Source organism: Barbus barbus (assembly GCF_936440315.1).
Source record: "Barbus barbus genome assembly, chromosome: 12".
NCBI lineage: Eukaryota > Metazoa > Chordata > Actinopteri > Cypriniformes > Cyprinidae > Barbus > Barbus barbus.
This window is the reverse complement of record NC_136740.1, coordinates 19,234,178-19,258,237: the sequence shown is the minus strand read 5'-3', so window position 1 is coordinate 19,258,237 and position 24,060 is coordinate 19,234,178. Positions and strand designations below refer to the sequence as shown.

Here is a 24,060-nt window from a genome sequence, read left to right as displayed (position 1 = left end):
ATATATTCAGACAAGACACACTCTTGTAATATTAAGTCTGCACAAAACTCAGTATAAATAGTTATTTTATTAATTGTCTCTCCAGATTACAAACAACTTGTGCATCATCACTAACATCTGAAGCAAAATAAAAAACAAAATCACAGTATGTTCATATTTTCACAAAATGTACAATCAATCTGTTAGAAACTGTGTTGGTGTGAATCCGCTGGTTAGTGCTTTACAACGAAAAAAGTTTTGTTTTTTCCTGCATCGCTTGACCAATCAAATATTTAATTTTGTGCTCAATAAAGGGCTATAAAACTTGCCCACCAATGGTAATTCAATAATCAGGCCCTATCAGAACCTGAGCCATTTTTGTGCAACAATTCTTCAGGTATAACTGTAATGTTGGATTTGTGTGTTTAGCATTTTTCAGACAACACCTTCATATTTAGTGGATTTATACTTCATATGTTAAAGAGAGACCTTCCGACCCTTTGTCACCATACTTAAAATGCGTCTTTGGCAGGTGTTAGTGCAAGACATGGGGTGTTTGTGCATGACTAGTCTCCAACTAGAAGAACTCCATCCGTGTTTTGACACACAAAGTCAACAGTTCAAATGGATGGAGAAAAGTCTGATCCTTTATGACCGCAGGGCTCAGTCCTGTTCCTCATCAGTGGCTGACTGCTGCTCAGTAGCCTCGTCCTCTGAGCTGGCCTGACACGCTGAAGTATGGAACAGACGCATCAGGTCCCGAAACCTCCTTGAAACCTGCAGAGACACTGATGTAAAAAAAAGGCAAAGAAAGGAATGCTGTAAAGCAAAAAAGACATGTAACAATAATTGTAGTACCTCACTGGCTGTTTTATTGCCGAGCTGCTCTGACACAGCCTGAAAGGTGCTCTGATTGGCTCCTTGCTGCTGACAGGCAGTAAGGATCACTCGATCGGCCTCCCTATGAACCAGATGATAAAAGAGGGCCATGTAAACACAAGCACCATCAGATGATGCTCAAAAACCCATCACGATCTGTGGCTGTGCTCACCTGGTCCAGAGAATGACCCTCTCTCCACTGGGAGTGAGGGAAATGTTTTTGGCACACACTGGTGTGTCTAAGGCTGGGCTCAGTGTGCTCTGCTGAGTGGCATCTCTCTCTCCTGATTCAGATGAATCATCTTCATCCCTACTGTGCTTCTGTGCAGTCGTATGATGCTTCTCCTCTTCATTTTTCTTGTCGTCATCTTTGTTCTGTATTTTCTGCTCTTCTGGGATGGGGGAAGGGGGTCTCTCTCCTCCCTCCCATACAGGCCCATCACCATCTGCAGATCAGGTAAAGAATTTTTTTAAATATTTGTTGTTTCCAGTAAACAGTCAGCACACTGTAGATACGATACTGAACAGTCCTACATTTTAAAACAAATGTATATTATAGTACATGTAATACATAAAACAATATATTATTTATATATTATTTCAGTCTTCAGTGTCGCATGATTCTTCAGAAATCACTAATAACTGATTTGGTGCTCTAGAAACATTTCTTATTATTATCAAATGTTGAAAACAGTTGTGCTGCCTATTTTTGTGGAAACCTTGATACATTTTTTTCAGGATTCTTTAATGAACAAAGTTGAAAAAAAGAACAGCATTTATTTGAAATAGTAATCTTTTCTAAGATTATAAATGTCACTTTTGATCAATTTAAAGCATCTTTGCTGAATAAAAGCATTAATTTCTTTGAAAAAAATAGCTGACCCCAAAATTTTGAACACTAAATTGTTTTGAAGTAAATTCAAGTAAACTGTTCTTAAAAATGTATATATATATATATATATATATATATATATATATATATATATATATATATATATATATATATATATATATATATATATATATATATATATATATATAAATAAACAGTCAAAAATAACTTGAGGAACTCTGTAAGAATGCCTGTAGATGCTGATTGTACACATTAAAAATCTAACTAAAAGTAACAAACATTTAGACAAATTAAAGAAATTAGGCTTTACCATGATGTGGACTGTTTGCCCCACTTCCAGTCTCATCTTTAACCTCTTTCTCTGCCTCTCCATCCTCCCTTAGTCCTCTTTCCTCTTCCTTTTCTTCCCCTCCCCTGTCAGACTGTGCATGAGCAGATGGAAACACAGAATCGCGACTCTTCAGTACCTTAGAGCCATTAGTTGCCTGATGACAAAAAAAAAAGATGAGGAAACATGCCTCCATCAAAACATATTTCAAGTTATGTCAAATCACAAAACCACAGCGAGCACCTTGTTGCCATGACAACGCAAGCATCCCTTTCTCTTATGTCTGCGATGTTTGGCATCATGGCTGGAGTCATGACAAGGACAGGAGCAATCTTTCTCAGGCCAATCACAGTCCTGAAGAAAAACAAGAGATTTACAACGAAACAAGAATGGGGAAAACAACTGTGAATTGACTGGGATGAGCAAAATGAAGATACCTTGTAGTTGCCATGCGTGTGCATTTCTTTCCTCCTCCTGCTCCTGATCTGTCGAATTTTGTGGGACTCTTCATCCTCCTCTAGATCAGGCAGAGTGACTTCCTCAAATCCTCCCCATACACCAACTCTGGAGCCCACACTCATCCCTGCCTCTCCATCTGTCCCAGTGCACACGTCCTCCGGCCAAACCGCCTCTTCAAACTGGCCAGGACGTGCTGGGGGTGGACGCATTTCGTCAAAAAACATCCAAAATTCTCCCTGTAGGTGCGTGTGGCCCTTAAGAAGGGTGGCCATCTGTGCTTTGAGCTGAGTTACAAAAGCAAAAATAATGGGATTTATGAAAGCAAAAACAAATAAACAGTCAAAAAAAAAAAAAAAAAAAAAAAAGTTTTATTAGGTACTTGCAGTGAAACTACAGACAAACGAGTGAATAGTATCAAGTAATGCTATTTCATGCACATTTTGATGTAATGCTAATGTAATGTGGTTGATATGATTCTTTTAATGTTACTCTTATGCTCACCAAGGCTGAATTTATTTAATACAATGTTTAATATACAATGTTTAATACAATATTTAATTAATGCATTTATTTTATAAAATACAGTGAAAAGTGAAAACAGAAAAATTGCAAAATAATACAATTTAAAATAACTTTTCTATTTGAATATATTTTTATATGCAATATAAATATATAATATATGCAATTTATTCCTGTATTGGCAAAGCTGAATTTTCAGCAGCAATTACATTAGTCCTCAGTGTCACATGATACTTCAGAAATCATTATAAGCTGATTTGGTGTTCAAAAAAACAATTCTTCTAATAATTTATTTTTATAACCATGATCTTTTTGTCTGAAATCTGTGATGAATAGTAAGTAAGCTCAAAAAGTATAGCTGTAATCTTTAGTGTTTTTTTTTATTAAATGAATGAATCCTTGCTGATTCAGATGTATTTCTTCTAAATAAACAAGTGTGCTTTTGAACTGTAGCATCTCTCTATGCAGAAAATCTTTCATTTTATTCACGAATCCATCTATACATACCTCTTCAATCCCAGCAGGACTGAGAGGACTTCCACTCTGCAGCGCTCTCACGACCTTCTGGTAATGAGACGGATTCTCCCCAAAACTGATCTCCAATTGACGCAGGAACCGACGACTCCTCTCAAAGGCTTGCTGCTCCTCAAACTGGGGATGGGAGAGCGAATATACAGATACAGTTTTCTTTTTTAATGATTACATTACTCGAATAACTTATTTGAACAATTCTTTTTTCTGTCTATAAATGATTGTAATTACCAGTCCACACTCCAGAGCTTGCTCAGGCAAAAGGAAAGCAGCGAAGTCCTTGAGGAGCTCAGGCCAGTCTTTGAGCAGAAGTTTCAGCTGGGAGAACAACTCTACAACACTGCGACTCTCCCCTGCCTGGTCAAACTCATAAAGCAGCCCTAAAAACTCCTCAACCTTACCAGGAATGTCTTGCAAGGCTTCACGCACCTACAACAGCAAAATAAACGGAAGGAAGATGAGAGAGGCACAATTAGTATTTCACAATTAGTGAAACACTTTTCACTAATTAGAGAAACAATTAGTGTTTCTCTAATCAATATAAAGATGATACTAGGTCTGACCCTGTTTAGATAAGCCTGCGCAAAAGCCATATCTTTGCTCTCTCTCATTGGATCGTTGTTCAAGATGTGGTCATCGTATAACAGGAGCAGCTTTGAGGAATCTTTACTTCCTCGTTCCTGACGTCGACCACGCTTCAGACTACGTGGGGGTGGGCGACCACGACCTGTAAGAGTAAATAAACAATCAACTGAACAATTCATACTGAAAAATTCAGTTCAATTCAACTTGACATCCCTGAAAACAACACAATCAGGTGTTAAATGCTGGGCTGACCTCTTCCACGCCCTCCTCCTCTCCCGCTGATCTGTGGAGGGTCGTCGCCAGGCAGCGCTTCTCCCTCAGGAAGTTTTCCACCTTCTCCCTCCCCTGCTTCCATCTCATCACCCTTCATTGCACCATCATCCTCATCCTCCGAGTTCTCCTCTTGTGAATTCTGGGACGCAGGGGAGTTTTGGGAGTTTGGGGAGGTGGGGGATGTTGGGGACGTGGGCGAATTGTCCTCCTCGGAGTCTCCCTCTCTGCACAACCTCCTCTCTGATGCCAACCAGGTCAACTTCTCCATTGTCTCCTACCGAGGGAACACAGAGGAAACAAATTAATACAACTCTAGAAAGAAATGGAATACATTGACTCAAGCTTTTAAGCATAATATTTATTTAGGAATGCATGATATATCAGTACCAAATCGGTTATAGATCAATTTACTGGTATCTGTTATATATTGTGTATTTAATTGTGCACGCTCATTGAATTTTTTTTTAGTTGTCTGTAATCTTTGTAGTCATCCAACGCTCACCTAATCTTTAAAAACAAAAAAAATGTAATAACATTTTTAAATGCAATCTTGCAAATCTCAAAATTAATATGTATTTTCATCCTGCACATTCTAATGTTGTGATGCCTAAATTCACTTGTAGCATTTTAAAATGACCGATTTTAGTAATTTAGTTTTAATTTATTTAGACAAACCTGAAGCTCTGGAACAGACAACACAGATTCCTCTGATGCTGATGACATCACTTCCTCTTCATCTTCATCCTGTGTGAGATCATCAAAATCCTCCTCTTCTTCATCCCTCTCTCCATCCCCATCTTTCTCTCCATCGCCATCTTTCTCTTCCCTTCCTTTGTCGCCACTTCCATCCCCATCTGTTTTCCTCCCACCTTCTCCATCACCTTTCTTCTCGCCTTCATCTTCAGCACGTTTTCCGTTTCCCCCACTTTCTCTCTCCTTGTTCCCACTGCTCTGTTTCTCTCCCCCGCTGGACTGTTGCTCCTTCCCATCTCCAGTGCTGTGTTTGCGCACTCCTGGTGTTTCCTGTCTGCCAGAGGTGGATTGGACAGGAGGACACTCTACAGTATCCGTCTCCACCCTTGCGGAAGCTTCAGCACCACTGTCCGTGCTGGTCGAACTGGAGTCAGGGCTGCAGGAGGACTCAGAGAGTGCCAGGAGAGGACTACCAAACAAAGCACCTGCCATTTCCTCTTCCCATCTGTCGCCAACCATTTCCTCAACCTCTTCCTGTCTTTCCCCAGCATCTTCTCCTGTAATTGGCATTGATGTGGATGGTGTTGTGGTGTTTAAAGTGACCTCAGTCCTACCTTTGTCATTTAGGATTATGGAGCTAGTAGCAATGTCAGAACAGTTAGTTTGCTGGGATACACTTCCTGGTGCGCCTTCAGCAGGAAGTGGAGCAGGTTGGTTCAGAACGATGGAGTCTTGGGGCAGAAGAACAAACTGAGGAACACCTGCAGATGAAACGGTTTGAACCAACACAAACTTAGAACTGTCTGCTGCTGGTGCTGCTGTCAGAGGAGAGAAGGCATTCCTTTGACCATTTTCCACACTATGCTGTATGGGAGTGACATCCTTCATGGTTTGCAAAGAGTCACATTCGGATCTCTGTTTCGTCTTTCCAATGTAGGGATCTGAGGTGTTTTCCAAGGTCTGTGTCCCAGGGACTAACTGTATGACAACATCCTGAGAGGGTGATGTGACCAGTCTGTGTGGGGCGGCATTTTCATGGGCTTTGATAACAATAACGTTATCTGATGGAAAATTCTGTGTGACATTCAAGGATATTGGCTTATCCATAATGGCAGCAGGGTTGCTTACATTTCCAATATTCCCAGAGGACAGGGGCAAGAGCTGGGGCAGCCGGGGGGCTGGTCTCAAAGGAGCAAGTTTTCTAGGCATGGTCCGTTTATTGTATTTACTGGGCGTCTGCTGCATGCCACACATCTTGACTGTCCCAGTACTAAGAAGAGGGATGTCACTTGGGGGTCTCTGGACTGCAGTAGGGGGCAAGTTGGCAGGAGGATGTGCTGGATTACCAACCCGCAATTCTGGAGTAACATACTGGAAGTTAACAGGACAAGAGGTGCTCAGTGGGACAGTCCCATGGGCAGGGGTCAAAAGGGGCTGAACCAATGGGAACACCCCATTTATAGGAGTGCTAGGCGCTTGGGTTAATAATATTACACCATGTGTTGGGAGTGGTTTGGAGACGTTGGTCAATACATTTCCTGAACTTGTAGGACATGGAGGTGCTTTAGCTAGTGGTGCGAGAGTAGGAGGGGCGAAACCACGTAGAGGCCGAGATTTGGGCTGTGAAGAGCGAATTGGTCTCTGTGAAGGGTGCAGACGCAGAGTGACACCTTTAGGAAGGAACTGTGGGTAGTTTGTTCCTTTCGGGAAGACAAGGGTAGGAGATTTGGTGGTGGAAGTCACCTTTAAACTGCCCTGACAAACTGTTCTATGGATGTATGGCAAGCTTTTCTGTAAAAAAATTTTTGAAACCATCAGAAGTGTACTTCTCAGATAAAAAAAAAAAATAATCAGACAGATAAAAATGTTTTATAATGGTTTAATGAAAGAGTCTAGGGCAGTGATTCTTAACCACATTCAGAGGGGCCCAATAAGTCTTTGTTATTTTAACAATGTTGATACTAAAAAAGAACACTGAAAAACATAAAAAAGTTTATTTTTTATTACGTCAGAAGTACCAGCAGTACATATCAGTTTAGATAAGACGGCCTTCAAATATGGTCTTTAAAACTCCACCAAGGGGGCCTTGTTGGTTGAGGACCACTTGTCTAGGAAGTTGTGATACCTTCAGCCAGTTGGGCATGACATCTTGCTCTCTCTCCACAGGAGGGCGCTCCTCTCCAGGCACCACAGGTCTGCACATCACTGGCAAAGGAAGAACCACACGATTCTGGCAGTAAAACTAAGAAAAACAACAATATTACATTGTCATAACTTTTAACCTCCATTCATCATGATTAAGTATTATTATTTTAATTTGTGCTTTCAGAAGGTGTTGAAATCGCAGATAATTTACAGAAACTGGGGAAGCCAAGGAGCAAATGTCCACTACCAATCAGGGCTCAATTCACATACTAGTGTATATGAAGATAGGTAGATAAACAGAACCTTGATGATGTTGTGCGGAGCTCTGGGGGCCACCATGTCCTTCACACGCGCACGCAGCTGCTCCTGACGCTTGGGCCGGATCAGATAGCGGCTCATCAGGTGATATGGGAACTCAGTCTGAGCGAAGTGCTTTAACCCCAAGACTAAAAGACTGCAGAGAAATGAGAGCAGGAGATGAGAGAGAGGCAGAGGGTAAACTGGGTGAAGGTATGGCTCACTGCTTCGTTAAGTGTTTGCTAGATGGTGTCAGTTGTCCAGACTCCACAAAGTGCTTGTTTTGAAACAAGACTCAGCAAAAACCTCATATTAAAATTTCTTCCTTCACTGACCAATTCCAGTATTACTGGTGTGACATTTGCAAGCAAAAGGTGAAACAAAGTACTAATTCCCAGACATCAGAAAAATCTCTATACATTTTTTCCACCTTCGATACAGAAATACGTTTTCTCCAGGGGTGTAGAATTAGGGTGGATGCCAGGGATGTGTCTCTACCAATATCCAAACTGTCCCTAGCAATAATTTAGGATGCATATGAAACGTCCTACCATTGATATTACCTAAGAAGTTAAAGTAAATAGGCCATGTTAGAAAACTGCGCGCTTTCAAGGACGTGCATGTAATTCATGGGTGGAGCAGTCGCACACCGGATGAGAAGCGCAGCCACGTTTAGAACAACTCACAGGTATTTTACCCAATTCAAGACAGCAGTCCAAAACAGTTAATATAGAAGTTCACTTCAGGAATTAACAAAGTTGCATCGATGAGTTGAAGTACGGTGTTTGACAAAACAGAGCAAACAGAAAGAGAAAGCTCAATCTATGGCTATTATTAGCTCCCTATATAAAGCATACGGACATAAAAAGGTTGTGCGAAAAGATACACAATCTTCCAGCCTAGGATAAAGTCCTTATGAATATTAACAATAATTTGGGACAAATATAATGTGATTTTATGGTAAAAATATGTAAGTGGCACTCTGTGGTGCAGCAGGATTTGGAACAGCATCCTGAGTCGCCGCGAACAGTCTTTAACTTTAAATTAAAGTTTTTCAACTGAATGTACAAATCAAACTGTTAGCCGAAATATCCACCACAAAATAAAAAACAACACTGAAAAAGCATGCGGTTTATCTGTCAATCAGATGCGCATGAAAGTTGTGTTCGTTACTACAGCAGCAGCAGAGGATTCTTTCAGAATCATCCTGGGTCCAATTCGATTAATATTAAAATAAAGTGATGCGTGATAAAGACACGCAACACTCTGATGCTGATGTTGTTGGTTCACAAAATTAAAATTGTGTAATTATTGTCTGTTAAACACACCAAAAAAAACCCCAACTGTTTAAGAGTTATGAATACTGTATGTTGGCATAAGCTATAAATGAAGACTTTAGGTGACATGAAACTGTGGTCAAAGGTCTATCAAAAATGCGTGAATGATTGGGTGTTTGGGGCTTGGGGGTACTTGGGTTTATGTCCCCACCAATGCAAAAAGGAAACCTACACCCTTGGTTTGCTCCATTGTAGAAAAACCATGGGAAATGTGCATAATTCAGAGAACGTATAATTTTTTTTGGTAACACTTTATTTTAAGGTGTCATAATACAGAGTAATTACCTAATTAATTACTTAGTAGTAGCCGTTGTACTTACATGAAACAAAATGTACTTACCAATGTAACTAAGTTATGGAACAGCCTGTACTTACAGTTTGTAATTATGTAGATGTAATAGGCAGCTACACTTACACATATGTAACAGGCCGAGTCCGTTACATAGCTACTTGTACACTTAAGTACAATCTTGATACACTTTATTTTAAGTAACTTATGCCTGTGTAATATTCTGTAATTTTAATGTAATTAGAAAGGTATTACATGCATTTTAGCTGTGTACTGGTGGGTTAAATCAAACTACGGTGCAGCTGGATAAGGTGTAAAGTATAGATACACATGAAGTACACTTAAGTGCAGTCTTGATACACTTTATTTTAAGTAGCTTATGTCTGTGTACTTACATTTATAATTACGTTGTATAAAGTCTGCAACACATATGTAACAATCGGTCTTTTACATATGTGTAACAATAGCTGCCTATTACATGTACATAATTACAAACTGTAATTACAGGCTGTTCCATAACTTCGTTACATGGCAAGTACATTTTGTTTCATGTAATTACAGCGACTACTACTAAGTACTTAACTAGGTAATTACTCTGTATTATGGACACCTTAAAATAAAATGTTACTTTTTTTTTTTCCAAAACTTTCCACATTAATGGGGACTTTTTTTGTACACGTTTTTAAAAAGTGAAATATGAGGGACACTAGATCAGGGGTGCCCAAACTCGGTCCTGGAGGGAGTTTCTAGCATGCCTAGTAAGAGATTGATTACTAGGAGCTAAACTCTGCAGGACACCGGCCCTCCAGGACCGAGTTTGGGCACCCCTGCACTAGATAATATACTACAGGTGCATCTCAAAAAAATTTAATATCGTGAAAAAGTGTTCTTTTTTTTTTTTGGTAACATTTCAAAAAGTGAAACTTTCATATTTTCTAGATTCATTACATGTAAAGTAAAATATTTCAAAAGTTTTTTGTTTTAATTTTGATGATTAGAGCTTACAGCTCATGAAAAGGAAAAAAGGATTTGCAAATCAGAAAAGTTCAAGTTCTTTAAAGTATATTCATTTCTGCACTCAGTACTTGGTCGGGGCTCCTTTAGCACAAACTCCAGCATCAGTGAGGAATGGCATGGAAGCGATCAGCCTGTGGCTCTGCTGAGGCACTATTGAGCCTTCAGCTCGTCTGTATTGTTGGATCGACTGTTTCTCATCTTTCTCTTGAAAATATCCCATAGATTCCATATGGGGTTCAGGTCAGGCATGTTAGCTGGCCAATCAAGTACAGTAATATCATGGTCAGCAAAGCACTTGGAAGTGTTTTTGGCACTGTGGGTAGGTGCTAAAGTCCTGCTGGAAAAGGAAATCAGCATCTCCATAAAGCTTCTCAGCAGCTGGAAGCATAAAGTGCTCCAAAATCTCCTGGTAGACGGCTGCATTGACTTTGGACTTGATAAAACACAATGGACCAACACCAGCAGACGTCATAGCACCCCAAATCATCACTGACTTCAGAAACTTCACACTGGACTTCAAGCAGCTTGGATTCTGTGCCTCTCCAGTCTTCTCCAGACCATGATTTCCAAATGAGAAGCAAAATTTACTTTTATCTGAAAAGAGGACTTTGGACCACTCAGCAACAGTCCAGTTCTTTTTCCCTTTAGCCCAGGTAAGATGCTTCTGACATTGTTTCTGTTTCAGAAGTGGCTTGGTAGCCCTTTTACTGAAGACGTCTGAGTGTGGGGACTCGATGCAACTATTTCACGATATTCAATTTTTTTTTAGATGCACCTATATATATATATATATATATATATATATATATATATATATATATATAAAAAATAATGGAATTATTTATACAGTAAATTAAACATTAAAAATTTACTCCTGTAATTGAGTTAAAGCCATTTGTACCCGTCTTCTCCTTTGGTGTAATAATGTTTGCTGCGTGGGGGGTGCAGGACTGGATCCAGCCTACAGTGTGGTAGAAGCTCTGGGTACAGAAACACAGAGCGTGTGGCGAACAACCATGCAAGACCAGCAGGGAGCAATGGGTACGAACAAGCTACAGAAACAAAGAAAACATACTGCCATCATATATACACACATCTACACATGTGCAACTGATTTGATTAATTGGATCATATGGAATAGATAGGAAATGCCTAACCTGAGTTTGGGCGAATGGGTTTGGGTGGAAGATACAGAGGAGAGGGACATTGTTTTAACTCCTCCAACAAGTTGAGGGAGGACTGCAAGTTACACACCCTAAACATGCTTCTAAAACCCGGATTAACCGCTGACCTCTCCTCCTCTGCCCGCTCCGCAAATGACAGCAACTCCCCCTGTCGATACAGGAATCAAATCAAATTTAGATAAAATAAAATTTAATTATATATTATATAAAAATGAACAAATATAAAAATTTACTTTAAAAACAATTGAAATGCATAGATCACTGATAATATTAAAATTTAAAAAAAATTGACATTTTGAACGTGGCATAAAGCTTTTTTGTTTTCCTTCTAAAGTCCTGTCAAGGGTGTTAAAACTGCAAATGTTTTGCAAATGTTTTTATGTAAATCATAACATCTTGGAAATTTCAATCTCTTAAAGGTAATAAAGGGGAAAAGGACATTTTAATAATCACAGAGAAGAAACAAAATGCATTTGTACTGGAGATGTAAAAAATGTAAAAAAAAAAAAAAAAAAAAAAAAAAACAAGAATCTGTCAAGCAACACAAAATTGTGTTTCCGCTGGTCACTTTTAAACCATGTTCAGTATTCTTTTATTGTTCCTTAAAGTTTCTAAAAACAAGAGTGTGTTTAATCCTCAATTTTCTTACCAGGAAATGTTTGGTCGTTTGAGCTTCACTCTGTAGTGCCTCCAATGGGTTGCACAGCATATTGACCTGTGTCAGTAACTGGACATGCTGCAGAGGCGGCAAAAAAAAAAAAAAAAGTTACTGACAAAATTAAATCATATCAAGATTACACAAGAACATGAATCACACCTATCAGACTAAAAGCTATATTCTTTAGGCAAAAGACTAGATCCTTGTGACCAAGGTAAATTAAGTAAATTAAGCATGTTCATCGAGCATGGTGGCGTTTAAAACTCTCTTACTTGCTGAATTTGCTGCTGCAGTTGTATTCTCTGAGGAGACATGACCACCAGAGGACAGCTGGGCTGCACAAGAACCATGGCAGGCCCAGATGCATGCTGGGTGGTCCGAACGTGGTTCTCCCGTCGCTGCTGCAAAGCCTCCAGCTGCCCTCTGACTGTCCGCCTGCATGCTGTCAACATGTGAGCCAGTGGCTCCTCAAACCTGATGACAAATAGAAACACAGTGAATGGGATGTTTTTATATGTGGACAAGAAGCATTGATATATAATTACTGCAAAGAAAATCTGTTGAACTGGCATTCTGATGAAACATAAAATTTCAATTATTTTGAAATAGTATTCTTAACTAGGGATGCATAATATATCAGTAACTTATCGCTTACTGGGCAATATATAACATTTTCTAATTTACTTTATCAGCTGTAATTGGATATTAGCTATTGAATTGTACATGCTCTTTCCTCAATTTTTCAATTCAGCCTACCTTTGTAATACCAGAACTAAAGTATTAATAACAAATATATAAAATTTAAAAATAAATAACTATCCATTTTAATTCCATATTGTGAAGCATTTCCATGAGAAAAATGAAGTGGGAGTTGATTTTATCAAGAGTAAGAAATACAGAATCATGAAAAATGGGCATTCCATAAAAAAAATGGAGCCAAGCCTAAATGCGAGTAATTTGACAGCTGCATTTATACTAATTGCATAATAATAGAATTATCAACAGACAACATAATTATGACTCTTGATTTGTATTTGTATATTTTCCTCTACATATATGCTGACATAAATTAAAAATCAAATCATTGTTATGTCAATCATCAAATATGACTAGCAAATTAAACAGGCCAAGTTTCTTACACTCTCTGTACCTTAGTGAATGACCATTACAGGGACACTGTGCGCACACTCACTCTCAGTGTGGAAAAGACAGCACAGACGTCAATGTACCTCGTTGACATTTAAAAAAAAACTCCCATCAACCACATCTCTGTCTGTACCCAGAACACAGTGACGCACATGGATCACACACACACACACACTACAAGCTGTAATGACCCCTTCTCAGGGTAAATAATAAGCTGCAACAGTGTGTGACATGGCCATCTCATGACAGTTTTGTGCTGACTGACACTGTGCTATTTCCGTAACAACATTAATTACATATATACTCAAAGAACCCAGAGATGACAAGCCTGATGTGACAAGTTTTAAATAAGGGCTCAGACAGGTAATGTTGATGATCATAACATCAGAAAAAGGGGCACGCAGTTTAAGGGATGCCCTTTCAGTAGGTGTCAGAAGTTTGTTTGCGTGTGTGTGTGTGCGTACGTGCATTTAGGCATTATGTTTTCCAGTAAATGAGCTCTATTTACAGCCTCCTGGATTCTGCACGTAGCACAGGCATATGGTGAAATCTTTTCAGCACATCCACAGTGACGTACACACCTGCACACTACAAAGCAGAAGGGGGAGGGTGTGTGTGTGTTCAGTCTATAGTGAGCGTGTACATGTAGCTCTGCAGTGTCCATTCCATTTCCTGGGTCTATAGTGAAACAACTGGACACATTAGAGCGTTTCTCTGCCTCCCTACCCAAACAGACACAGCACTCCTTTGCTGCTCTGTCCCAAAGGGAGGACTCATCTTGAGAGTGTATTAACATTTCTTCTTGCTTTGTATCTTGTATATGGTCTGATTATTTTTTTTAAATCAGAAAGCAAATGCAAATACAGGAGGAAAGAAACACAGGCAGAACACAATATAAAAATATAAGGAAAAAAATATTTATATACACACGGCTAAAAATATCAGCAACCTTGGTAAATATGATCAAAGAAGGCTGTGAAAATTAATATGCATTGTTAATACTTTTGATCTTTTATTAAAACAAATTCACAAAAATCTAACCTTTCATTGGATAATAAGAATAAATTAAAATGAGGGGAAATATCATTATGAAATAAATGTGTTTCTCAAATACAAGTTGGACACAATTGTAAAGTCGTGACGTATTGTCAAGTATGCGTTTAACCCATCCAAGTGCACACACACAGCAGTGAGTAGTGAACAAATGCACACACACACACACACCGTGAACACACACCCGGAGCAGTGGGCAGCCATGCTGCGGCGCCCGGGGAGCAGTTGGGGGTTCGGTGCCTTGCTCAAGGGCACCTCAGTCGTGGTATTGAGGGTGGAGAGAGCGCTGGACATTCCCTCCCCCCACATACAATCCCTGCCGGCCGGGAGCTCGAACTCGCAACCTTTCGATTACGAGTCCGACTCTCTAACCATTAGGCCACGACTTCCCCTTCCAATTATTGGCACCCCTAGAAATTCTTATCAGTAAAATATCTCTGAAGTATATTCCCATTCATATTCACAATTTTGAGCACTCCAGGGTGATTATGAACATGAAATTATCCAGCCATGGCTTCCTGTTTCACAGAAATATAAATAGTAGGGAAAACAAAGCCTAAATTCCCTTAATCATCCATCACAATGAGAAAATCCAAAGAATATATTTCTGATGTGCAGCAAAAGATAATTGAGCTTCACAAATTAGTGAAGTGGCTTTAAGAAAAGAGCTAGAGCAGTGAAAATTCCCATTTCCACCATCAGGGCAAGAATTAAGAATTTCCAACCAACAGAAAATGTCACGAAACTGCCTGGAAGAGGATGTGTGTCTACTCTATATCGTCCTAATGCACGGCGAGAAGGAGAGTTTGAGTGGCTAAAGACTCTCCGAGGACCACAGCTGGAGAATTGCAGAAAAAAGTTGAGTCTCAGAGTCAGAAAACCTTAAAACAAATTGTCAAACAGCCCCTGCATCACCACATGTTGTTCGGGAAGGTTTCAAGAAAAATTCTCTTAGCTCATCCAAAAACAAACTCCAGCATATTCAGTTATCAGACACGACTGGAACTTCAAATGGGATTTGCTTCTATGGTCAGATTAAACTAAACAAATTAGCTTATTAGCAGCAAACACTCAAGATGGGTTTGGTGAAAACAGGGATAAAAAGTACCCCATGTGTACAATGAAATATACTGCTGTATTTTTTATGTTGTGGGCCTATATTTCTGCTGGAGGTCCTGGACATCTTGTTTAGACACATGGCATCATGGATTCTATCAAATACCAACAGATAAAAAAAATCCATAAGTGACTGACTCTGTTACAAATCTTATAATGGGCCATGTTTGGATATTCCAACCGTACAATAATCCAAACACAAACCTCAAAAACAACATAAAAATGGGTCACTGAGCAAAAAAAAAAACAAGCTTCTGCTATGGCCATTCCAGTCCTCTGACCTGAACCCTATAGAAAATGAGTGGGGTGAACTGAAGAGAAGCACCACCAACATGGAGCTGGGAATATAAAGGATCTGGAGAGATTCTGGATGAAGGAATGGTCTCTGATCTCTTGTCAGGTGTTCTCTAACCTCATCAGGCATTATAGGAGAAAATTTAGAGCTGTTAAACTGGCAAAAAGTATTGAATAAAAGGGTGCCGTTAATTGTGGCCAATGTGTATTAGAGAAAAACATTTATTTCATAATTATATTTCCCCCCATTTTAAATTCTTATTATCCAATGAAAGGTTAGATTTTTATTAATTATTTTAAATAAAAGATCAAAAGGATTAACAATGCAGATTAATTTTCAGCCTTCTTTGATCATATTTACCAAGGGTGCTGATATTTTTGGCCATGACTGTATAGCGTATATCATCATTAAAAATATATCAATAATACTAAGAAATGTCACATTTAATTGTCAATTATATTTCAAACAATAATTAATAAATGTAAAATGTTACACACTACAATGTTACAAATTAGTAGTTTGGTTATATGAAATTGAAAAACAATATACAATAATAAAAATAAAACATTTAAATAAAACAATTAAATATATAAATAAAAAAATTGGAAGTGTAAATAAGGACAGAATTAGGGCTGTATACCTTGGAGAACCTGGCGATACGATACATACCTCGATACACAGGTCACGATTCGATACGTACCTCGATACAGAGCTGTCTCGATACGATTTGATACAATGTGACACGATTCGATACGATTCAATAAAAATACATGGGCCAGAGCCAATTAGTTAATGCTGAACACATTTACTCAACAAACAGAACTCTGCATTTTTCTTAAATTTATTGAAGACAAAAGTGCATTATAACAAAGTGCATTTTGCTTAAATATTTGCAACTTTAAGTGCTCTGATTAATTGTACACAAATTGTATTAATCTGGAAATTACCACAAGTCAACATTTAACTTTCCAAGGGTACAGTCTGAGCTCACACAAGCACAAAATCTTCTTCTTATTATTCTTAACTTCTTATTAAATCTTCTTATAATTATTTTTTTGTGACACCATGTACTGCCATAACATATTTCACTATGAAATCACTTAAATGCTACATCTTGCTTTAACATTTTCCTTGAGTTTTTTGAAACTCGCGGGCGCCGCTGCGCCCCCTAACGGCTGGGCGGAGTATCGATACTAAGGGCTAGAATATCGATACTGTATCTTTTTTTATTATATCGGTATGTATCTAAGAATCGATATTTTGAGCACACCCCTAGACAGAATGTCCATAGAAATGGCCAAAATCCTTATTATTGAGTCCTAAACTAGGGGTGGGTGTGTGTGTGTGTGTGTGTTACCTAATGGCTTGAGGGACATTGAATTGTGGTGCGTCATTGGCCTCCTCTTCACGTTCCTCATCTTCTTCATGACCCTCCTCATCTTGTTCATTGGCAGCCAACTCATCATGCAACTATAAAACAGGATGGAAAATGAGTGAGGAGTGACTGGATTTAGTTTGTTCCTGTTAGTTGTAAGTCCACTTACTGTCTCAAACAGCTCTTCCATAAGCTCATTGACTTCCTTCTCTGCAAAAGAGAGATGAAATCATTACTAAAAGCGAATACTTCAAACTGAGTATTTTATCCAATCTACAACATGTAGAAAAACTCACTTGTAATACGAACAGCACGATCATTTCGATAATCCTCCAAATCTGGCTCATCTAAATCTTCCAGGAAGTTATATTCAGGGTCATCATCTTCATCAGCCTCTTCTAAAATACAGAGAGGGAATTGTAAGAAGAACTGTACCTTTCATGGGTGAGAACACACACGTAGAGCAGTGATGCTGAGAGGAAACTGGGGAAAAGGTCAGGGGAAGAAAAACGTGTGGAAAAAAACAGAGGTAGTACTTAACCACTGAGACACACACATTCACGAACACACACACATACACACATTAAACTAGTCTCACAGTCAGAGGAAGCCATTAAGACATTTAAGAAAAGTGCTTTGACAGCATCTGTCTGAGTGCAACAGGCATGATAGTGATTTGTTTATAGGACACGATCGCACTTGGAGGTTCACTGGTTCAGCCCAGGCCAGTAAACAAGAATGAGAGGTGTCAAAAACAGGCCCAAATTATATTATATATACTACCATTCAAAAGTTAAGGTAAAGTATTTTGTGTTCACAAAGGTTGCATTTATGCGATCAAAAATACAGTAAAAATGGTAATATGTTAAATATTATTACAATTTAAAACAACCGTTTTCCATTTTAACATTTTAAAGAGCTATTTATTCCTGTGTTCACAAAGCTGAATTTTCAAGGAGTCATTACTCCAGTCTTTAGTTTCACATGATCCTTCAGAAATCATAACTTATTTGGTGCTCAAGGACCATTACTTATCATTATCAATGTTGAAAACAGTTGAACAGGTTGAAAAGTGAGAGAAATTTTTTCAGGATTTTTTGATGAATAGAATGTTCAAAGGAATAGCAAATATTTAAAATTTTTGTAACAATCTTTAGTAACAATGCGATTTTTTTAACTTTCACTTTTAATGCATCCTCGCTAAATATTTTTTATTTATTATTTTGGGTAATGTTTAAAATAGTTTTAGGAGTAGAGTTTCTTCTTGCAACTTTAAGAATTTGTATAAGAACCTTATAATTTATTTATTTAATTATATTAAATTTAGTATAATTTTACTTATATATTATTCACAGAAATTAAAATTAAAAAGGAAATACAATATTTTTTGTGAACATCTTGTGCAGTAGACACTACACCTGCTGACCTTCATTTTCCAGGTTAGAGATCATGAGTCCTTGCAGCCATTGTGTCCATTCACGGTCCTCTGGTGTGGAGACGTTATCGTACATATCTGGTGTTATGTCCGGCGCACAGAGCTCTGCCTCCAGCTGATCCATAGGGACGTCCCTCAGCGGACGCTTTGACCGAGTACGACAAGCTACCAGACTGTCATTTGGCTCCCCTCCACCACCACTGCTCAAAGTCTTTGGCAGACAGACAGATTGATTTTAGAGAGAGAACCATATATACAAGGCAGAGAGATTTTTTTTGTGTATGTATGATTCTGTACCTGGTAAGGTTCCATGCAGAGAGGACTGAGTTCAAGTTCTTTATCCACAGCATGTAGTTTCTCAATGAAGGGGTCAGGGGCCCTAAGAGACCGTGAGGGGCCACTGGATTGAGGAGGTGGGGCAGGGGGACCCATAGGCACTGCTTCAACTCTCAAGTGCCTGGAGAGCTTGGGCTTCTGTGACAGGGATGGAGGAGGAAGAAAGAGAGACTTAAACCTTCAACAATGTGCAAAAAAAATTAAATATAAGTGTGTATGTGATCGCAATACTGTGCAAAGTACCAGTCTGGGGCTGTTGCTGGCATCATCACATTGGGGAGGTGTATGAGAGGATGAACGTCTGCTGCCACGTGGCGAGGAGGCCGTGCTCTCCACATCACTCTCCAAAAAAGTCTGAGAGAAAATTCAAACATGTTCTTTTGATCAATCAAAAGGCTGTTACTGTAGAACTGGTAATCTTGTAAAAAAAATTACTTTTGTGACTTTTCTAATTCAAGGGGTCATATGACGTTGCTAAAATGAACATTATTTTGTGTATTTGGTGTAATGCAATGTGTTTATGCGGTTTAAGGTTCAAAAAACACATTTTCCACATACTGTACATTATTGCTGCTCCTCTATGCTCCGCCTTTCTGAAACGTGTTGATTTTTACAAAGCTCATCGTTCTGAAAAGCGAAGCATGCTCTGATTGGCCAGCTATCCAGTGCGTTGTGATTGGCCGAATACCTCAAGCGTGAGATGAAATTATTACGCCCCTTACCGTATTGTGATGCCCAGCGCAATGAGACAAAAACAATAAAACCCACTATAAACAAGGCATTTGTTGCATCCAGTGGGGACAATTACTGATTATAATGACTTATACTGTCTTTTTACACGTCATGTGTTATCAAACAACAAGCACCACTCTACGCAGCTCAAAACTCGCGTTTGAATCGTCAGTGGCAAATTCTTTAAATAAAAAAACGTTGTTACAGGCTGTGAAGCGTCAGACTGTCCTTGCAAAGTTGGAATTGCCACACTTTATAAAAACAGCCTTTGTGCAAGCCAGCATTGTAGGCTACTCTCACAGGTTCAGGAAATAACGTTAGTCCTCCATAAACTGTGCTGCACAGTGCACACACTCTAATATTTGGGTTGTACTGTTCTGGAACAGTGTTGTAAATACAACTTAACCACTGATTTCTAGTTGTGTCCTATTTTGGAAGCCCAAACAAAGTACTTTCGCTTTCACCATGAAACACAGCGTCTCCACGACACGGCGCTGGCGGCAGCAACAATACTAAAGCGAGAATAATAGTTCCGCCTTCTTTCTTTGCGTATACATTTGGGTGGTGTTTTGCAAATCTTCCCACACAGTGACGTAGACATGTGGGGGCGTGTTTGAATGAGCTGTTTTAGGGGGGCGTGGTCGAGTTAACTTTTATAAAGAATATCTCTTTGGTTTTGAGACTTTAGTCTTTGCAACTTCAGGGATCTTATCTATGCACAAACAGCTTGCAACACTCCAAAGAGAAAGGAAAACTTGAAATAGCATCATATGACCCCTTTAAATATATTTTAAAATGTAATTTATTCCTGTTGATTTTCAGCAGCCATTACTCCAGTCTTCAGTGACACATGATCCTTCAGCGGTTATTGTACAATGCTGATTTGGAGCTCAAGAAATATGTCTTCTTATTATCAATGTTGAAAACATTTGTGCTTCTTAATATTTTTGTGAAAACAGTTGTGCATTTTTTTCAGCAATTTTTTTTTATGAATTATTATTTTATATACGATATGCACCTCCTCAGCTGTTTCATCTTCTTCGTCTTCATCAGGACAATACTCTTCATCAGAGGAGTCCTCCTCTTCTTGCAGGGGAATGTCCACAAACTGGGGTGGCTACAGAGAGAGTCCCATTTACCAATTAGCAGTGAACATCAATAAAAAAATTAAATAAAACAATACAAACTCTCACAGGTGATACATCACAACGATCTGATACCTTAATCTCACTTGGCTTCTTTATTGGAGAGATGTTCCAATTGCCCATCCCCTAGGGAAAAAACAAAAAACAATCAATACCCTCATATACAAGAGCTTAAAATACTCAAAACCTGCTCATAAGGAGAAAAAAAAAAACCATACTCACCACCCCTTTCTCGACAACTTCTTTGAGCTTAGAACGGGTCATTTTAGGCTCCTACATTAAACAGAAAATAAATACAAGTATAATTAAAACTACTATTTTTAACAGACTTCCATTATAAGAGTTAAATAAAGGACGAACTTACAAACATGGGCATATCTTTTGTGTCTCTAATAGCAGCTTTCATCATGGCCACAACATGCTCATTGGTTACCACCTCCTGAGGTCAAAGATAAAAAAAAAGTTAAAATGTTTGTAATTTATTTTCACACTACATTTGATGGTAGCATTTTTCTTGAAGCCACAGATTCATTACTACAAGAACATTCGTTTGATGTCTCAAGAACACATGCATAAAATGTAAACAGACTTCCATCTCGTAGAAATCAGACTCACGTGGATGATGTTACGAACATTGATCGAGGAGAGCTTAAGCTTTTTTGATTTGAGTGTTAAATCTCTATCCAGGGTCCTCAGCTCTTCCTCACTCTCACTCTCATCCTCTTCCTCTTCCTCAAGCTCTTCTAAAGTCTTCTCCATATCTCCATTCTTCTCAGGGATCTCTCCTTCCACCTGAGACATTCCACTCTTCTTTACATTCACTCCATTCCGTTTCTTTAGCCACTCCTCCCCTTCACACTTGTCCTCATCTAAAGGTTTACAAGCAACGAGACTTCAATCAGAGTTGGAAAACACCTAAATTCAATAGTGATGTTTATCTTTAGAAGTTAGAAAGTAACATAACTACGTGAAGTGTGGTTAATGGCAAAGCTAAATGGTCTGACTCACCCACAGTGATGACCAGACCCAGTTCTGCATCCTCCTCTGACTGCAGTGGGGATGAAATTGGAGAGGAGGACTGGACACTGTCACTGTCATCCTCACCATGGCCTACACACACACAGGAAATAACCAAATATCAAGCTCTGGTCTAAACTTCACTCAAGTAATTCTGCTTGTATCTACACTACCTGCATTGAAGTTCTGCGCATGGCAATTGGATGGATGAAAATTTCTGTCTGGAGACAGCTTCTGGATTGAGGTCCAGCTCTTGTTCTTAGTGGGGGTAGAGACTTTTCTTCTCCAGGAACTAGGAGACAGTTTGACAGAGAAAGAGGACCTGCTGACAGATTCTCTCTTAGGTGCTTTGGCAGGACTTGGCTGTGGTTCTGGAGAAGAAGACTTGCGTTTCCACCCCATGTTCACTCTGTCTCTGAGCCTGAAAAGACAGTTAACGTTAAAGAAAAACTAGCGATACAAACTAATGTCTTGCAACTAATCTTCAAAAATTATTTATGGTTATGTCTAAAAACCCAGCGAGCCACCTACCTAGACAGCTATCTATTATGGAACAGAGACCATTAATAAAAGTAATAATTTATAAATACAGAAGTGTTTATATTCAGAAAAAACTGGTATACCGGAACAATGTACACAGTAAAATGTGTTTTTATTTCTAATTCACTTTTAAACCGATAGAGAGAGATGGAGAACACAAACAGTGAATCTGTATGTTTGCATCTTCAGATGTTAGCTTATTGGCTAACTGAAGTTAGCATTGCGCCCCTATATAATACATATCACTTGGAAACGGTTTACATTTGTGACACGGAAAGATGATATTTGCTGTGTTCACATTTCATAATGTAAAAAAAAAACCTCTTACCAACGAACAAGTTTTTGTAGCCATCGGAGGCTTTCTATTACACATTAGCCCGCCGCTTCACAACAAACGGTGGGTGCTACGTTCATTTCCTTCCCTCACAAACACAGACAATGACAGACCGTTCCCACACCTCAGTAGATCCGTCACGGCGACTGCCCGTGGCCCTCAACGACAATATTTAAATAATATACTTTAGTAGTTTTAATCATCTAAATAGCATTTTGCGAGAAAAGGCGATGAAAATATGGCGCTTTGACATTTTTTTCAAGGAAAAGACCCTCAAAATCACAATAATGAAAGTTTTATTTAGCTGATCAAGTATTAAATGTGGTAAATAAAATCAAATATCTGGGTCACCTTATTAGAGATGATTTAAATGATGATGATGTGCAACGCCAGTGCTGTAAGTTATATGCAAATATGTTGGCTCGTAAATTTTACATGTGCACTGTTGAAGTCAAAATAGCACTTTTTAGAGCGCACTGTACTTCATGTTATACCTCACACTTATGGTGAAGTTATAGTAAAGCTAAAATGAAAAAGCTTCAGGTGGCATTTAATGATGCACTAAGAATCCTGCTTAAGTTCCCAAGGTGGTTGAGTGCAAGCCAACTGTTTGTATAGTGATGTTCCTACTTTGCATGCTGTTTTAAGGAATTATATGTATAGTTTCATGTGTCGATTAAGAGATTCAAGAAATACAATTATAATAGCCTTAAATGATCCCACATTAAGTGATACAAGGTATTCTTCCTTGTTCTGGAAGCACTGGAATTCAAGTTTGTATGCTTTTTCTTAAGTGATTGTTGTAAATGTATGTTGGTATGTCATTTTCTTCATTTGTGTATTTTATTTTTATTGTGATATGGACCAAATGGTCTGAAATAAAGAAATTATAATAATGAACTTTTACATTTTCATTACATCTGATTCGCTTCCTTATATTTTATTGTAAGCACGATTAGCCTGTATTATTACGACTCTATTCGACCCTGCTGTCAGCCTGTCAGTCTATTTTTTTACTTTACAGCCAGAGAGAGAGAGAGAGAGAGAGAGAGAGAGAGAGAGAGAGATAGATAGATAGATAGATAGATAGATAGATAGATAGATAGATAGATAGATAGATAGATAGATAGATAGATAGATAGATAGATAGATAGATAGATCCTAGGTAAATAATATCTTAAAACTTCCTTTTAGTTAGAGAACAGTAAATGGTCTTTAGCTTTCTTGCAGGCTACTAAAATTAACAGATAGGCCTACATCTAAATATGTATGCAAAATACATATATGTAATTTGTTTAAATTTTACATACATATATGTATGTAAAATTTAACTAGTAGTCCTATATTATAAGATAACACATCATTTTAATTTTGTTATCATAGGGAGGAGTCAGTTGTCGGGGCTGTATATGTAGGCTATCTTCAGTTGCCACTCGAGTTTCTCGCTCTTGTCCAGGAGTGGAGTTGTGCAAGATTTCCTCTAGACTTTCATAAGCTGTGAAAAATCTTT

At 38.5% G+C, this 24,060-nt stretch overlaps 1 protein-coding gene across 1 annotated transcript; it reads right to left on the bottom strand.

The window, feature by feature from the left end:
- Positions 1 to 27: 27 nt before the first annotated feature.
- Positions 28 to 22,649, bottom strand: LOC306878506 (GON-4-like protein). Its single transcript, XM_079430947.1, has 31 exons — positions 22,545 to 22,649; positions 21,850 to 22,097; positions 21,668 to 21,769; positions 21,275 to 21,528; positions 21,024 to 21,098; positions 20,882 to 20,932; positions 20,735 to 20,785; positions 20,533 to 20,631; positions 19,026 to 19,136; positions 18,744 to 18,920; positions 18,438 to 18,657; positions 17,308 to 17,409; positions 17,181 to 17,221; positions 16,994 to 17,106; positions 12,299 to 12,500; positions 12,018 to 12,104; positions 11,342 to 11,516; positions 11,086 to 11,236; positions 7,548 to 7,698; positions 7,225 to 7,341; positions 5,082 to 6,890; positions 4,386 to 4,680; positions 4,112 to 4,275; positions 3,780 to 3,977; positions 3,525 to 3,668; positions 2,477 to 2,782; positions 2,283 to 2,393; positions 2,022 to 2,196; positions 1,031 to 1,304; positions 838 to 940; positions 28 to 756 (listed from the first exon to the last, which is right to left on the bottom strand). Exons 2-31 carry the CDS (start codon positions 22,076 to 22,078, stop codon positions 643 to 645), a joined length of 6,201 nt encoding a protein of 2,066 aa, XP_079287073.1. The 5' UTR covers positions 22,079 to 22,097; positions 22,545 to 22,649; the 3' UTR covers positions 28 to 642.
- Positions 22,650 to 24,060: the final 1,411 nt, after the last annotated feature.

What these genes read in the sequence shown, in the direction of transcription:
- LOC306878506 (XM_079430947.1), bottom strand. Translation starts at nt 22,078, where the DNA reads ATGGGGTGGAAACGCAAGTCTTCTTCTCCAGAACCACAGCCAAGTCCT. An exon ending in TCGTGCTGTTCGTATTACAA is followed by an intron (nt 17,222 to 17,307) that starts GTGAGTTTTTCT and finishes TCTCTTTTGCAG; the next exon opens with AGAAGGAAGTCAATGAGCTT. An exon ending in TGTCTGTTCCAGAGCTTCAG is followed by an intron (nt 4,681 to 5,081) that starts GTTTGTCTAAAT and finishes TTCCCTCGGTAG; the next exon opens with GAGACAATGGAGAAGTTGAC.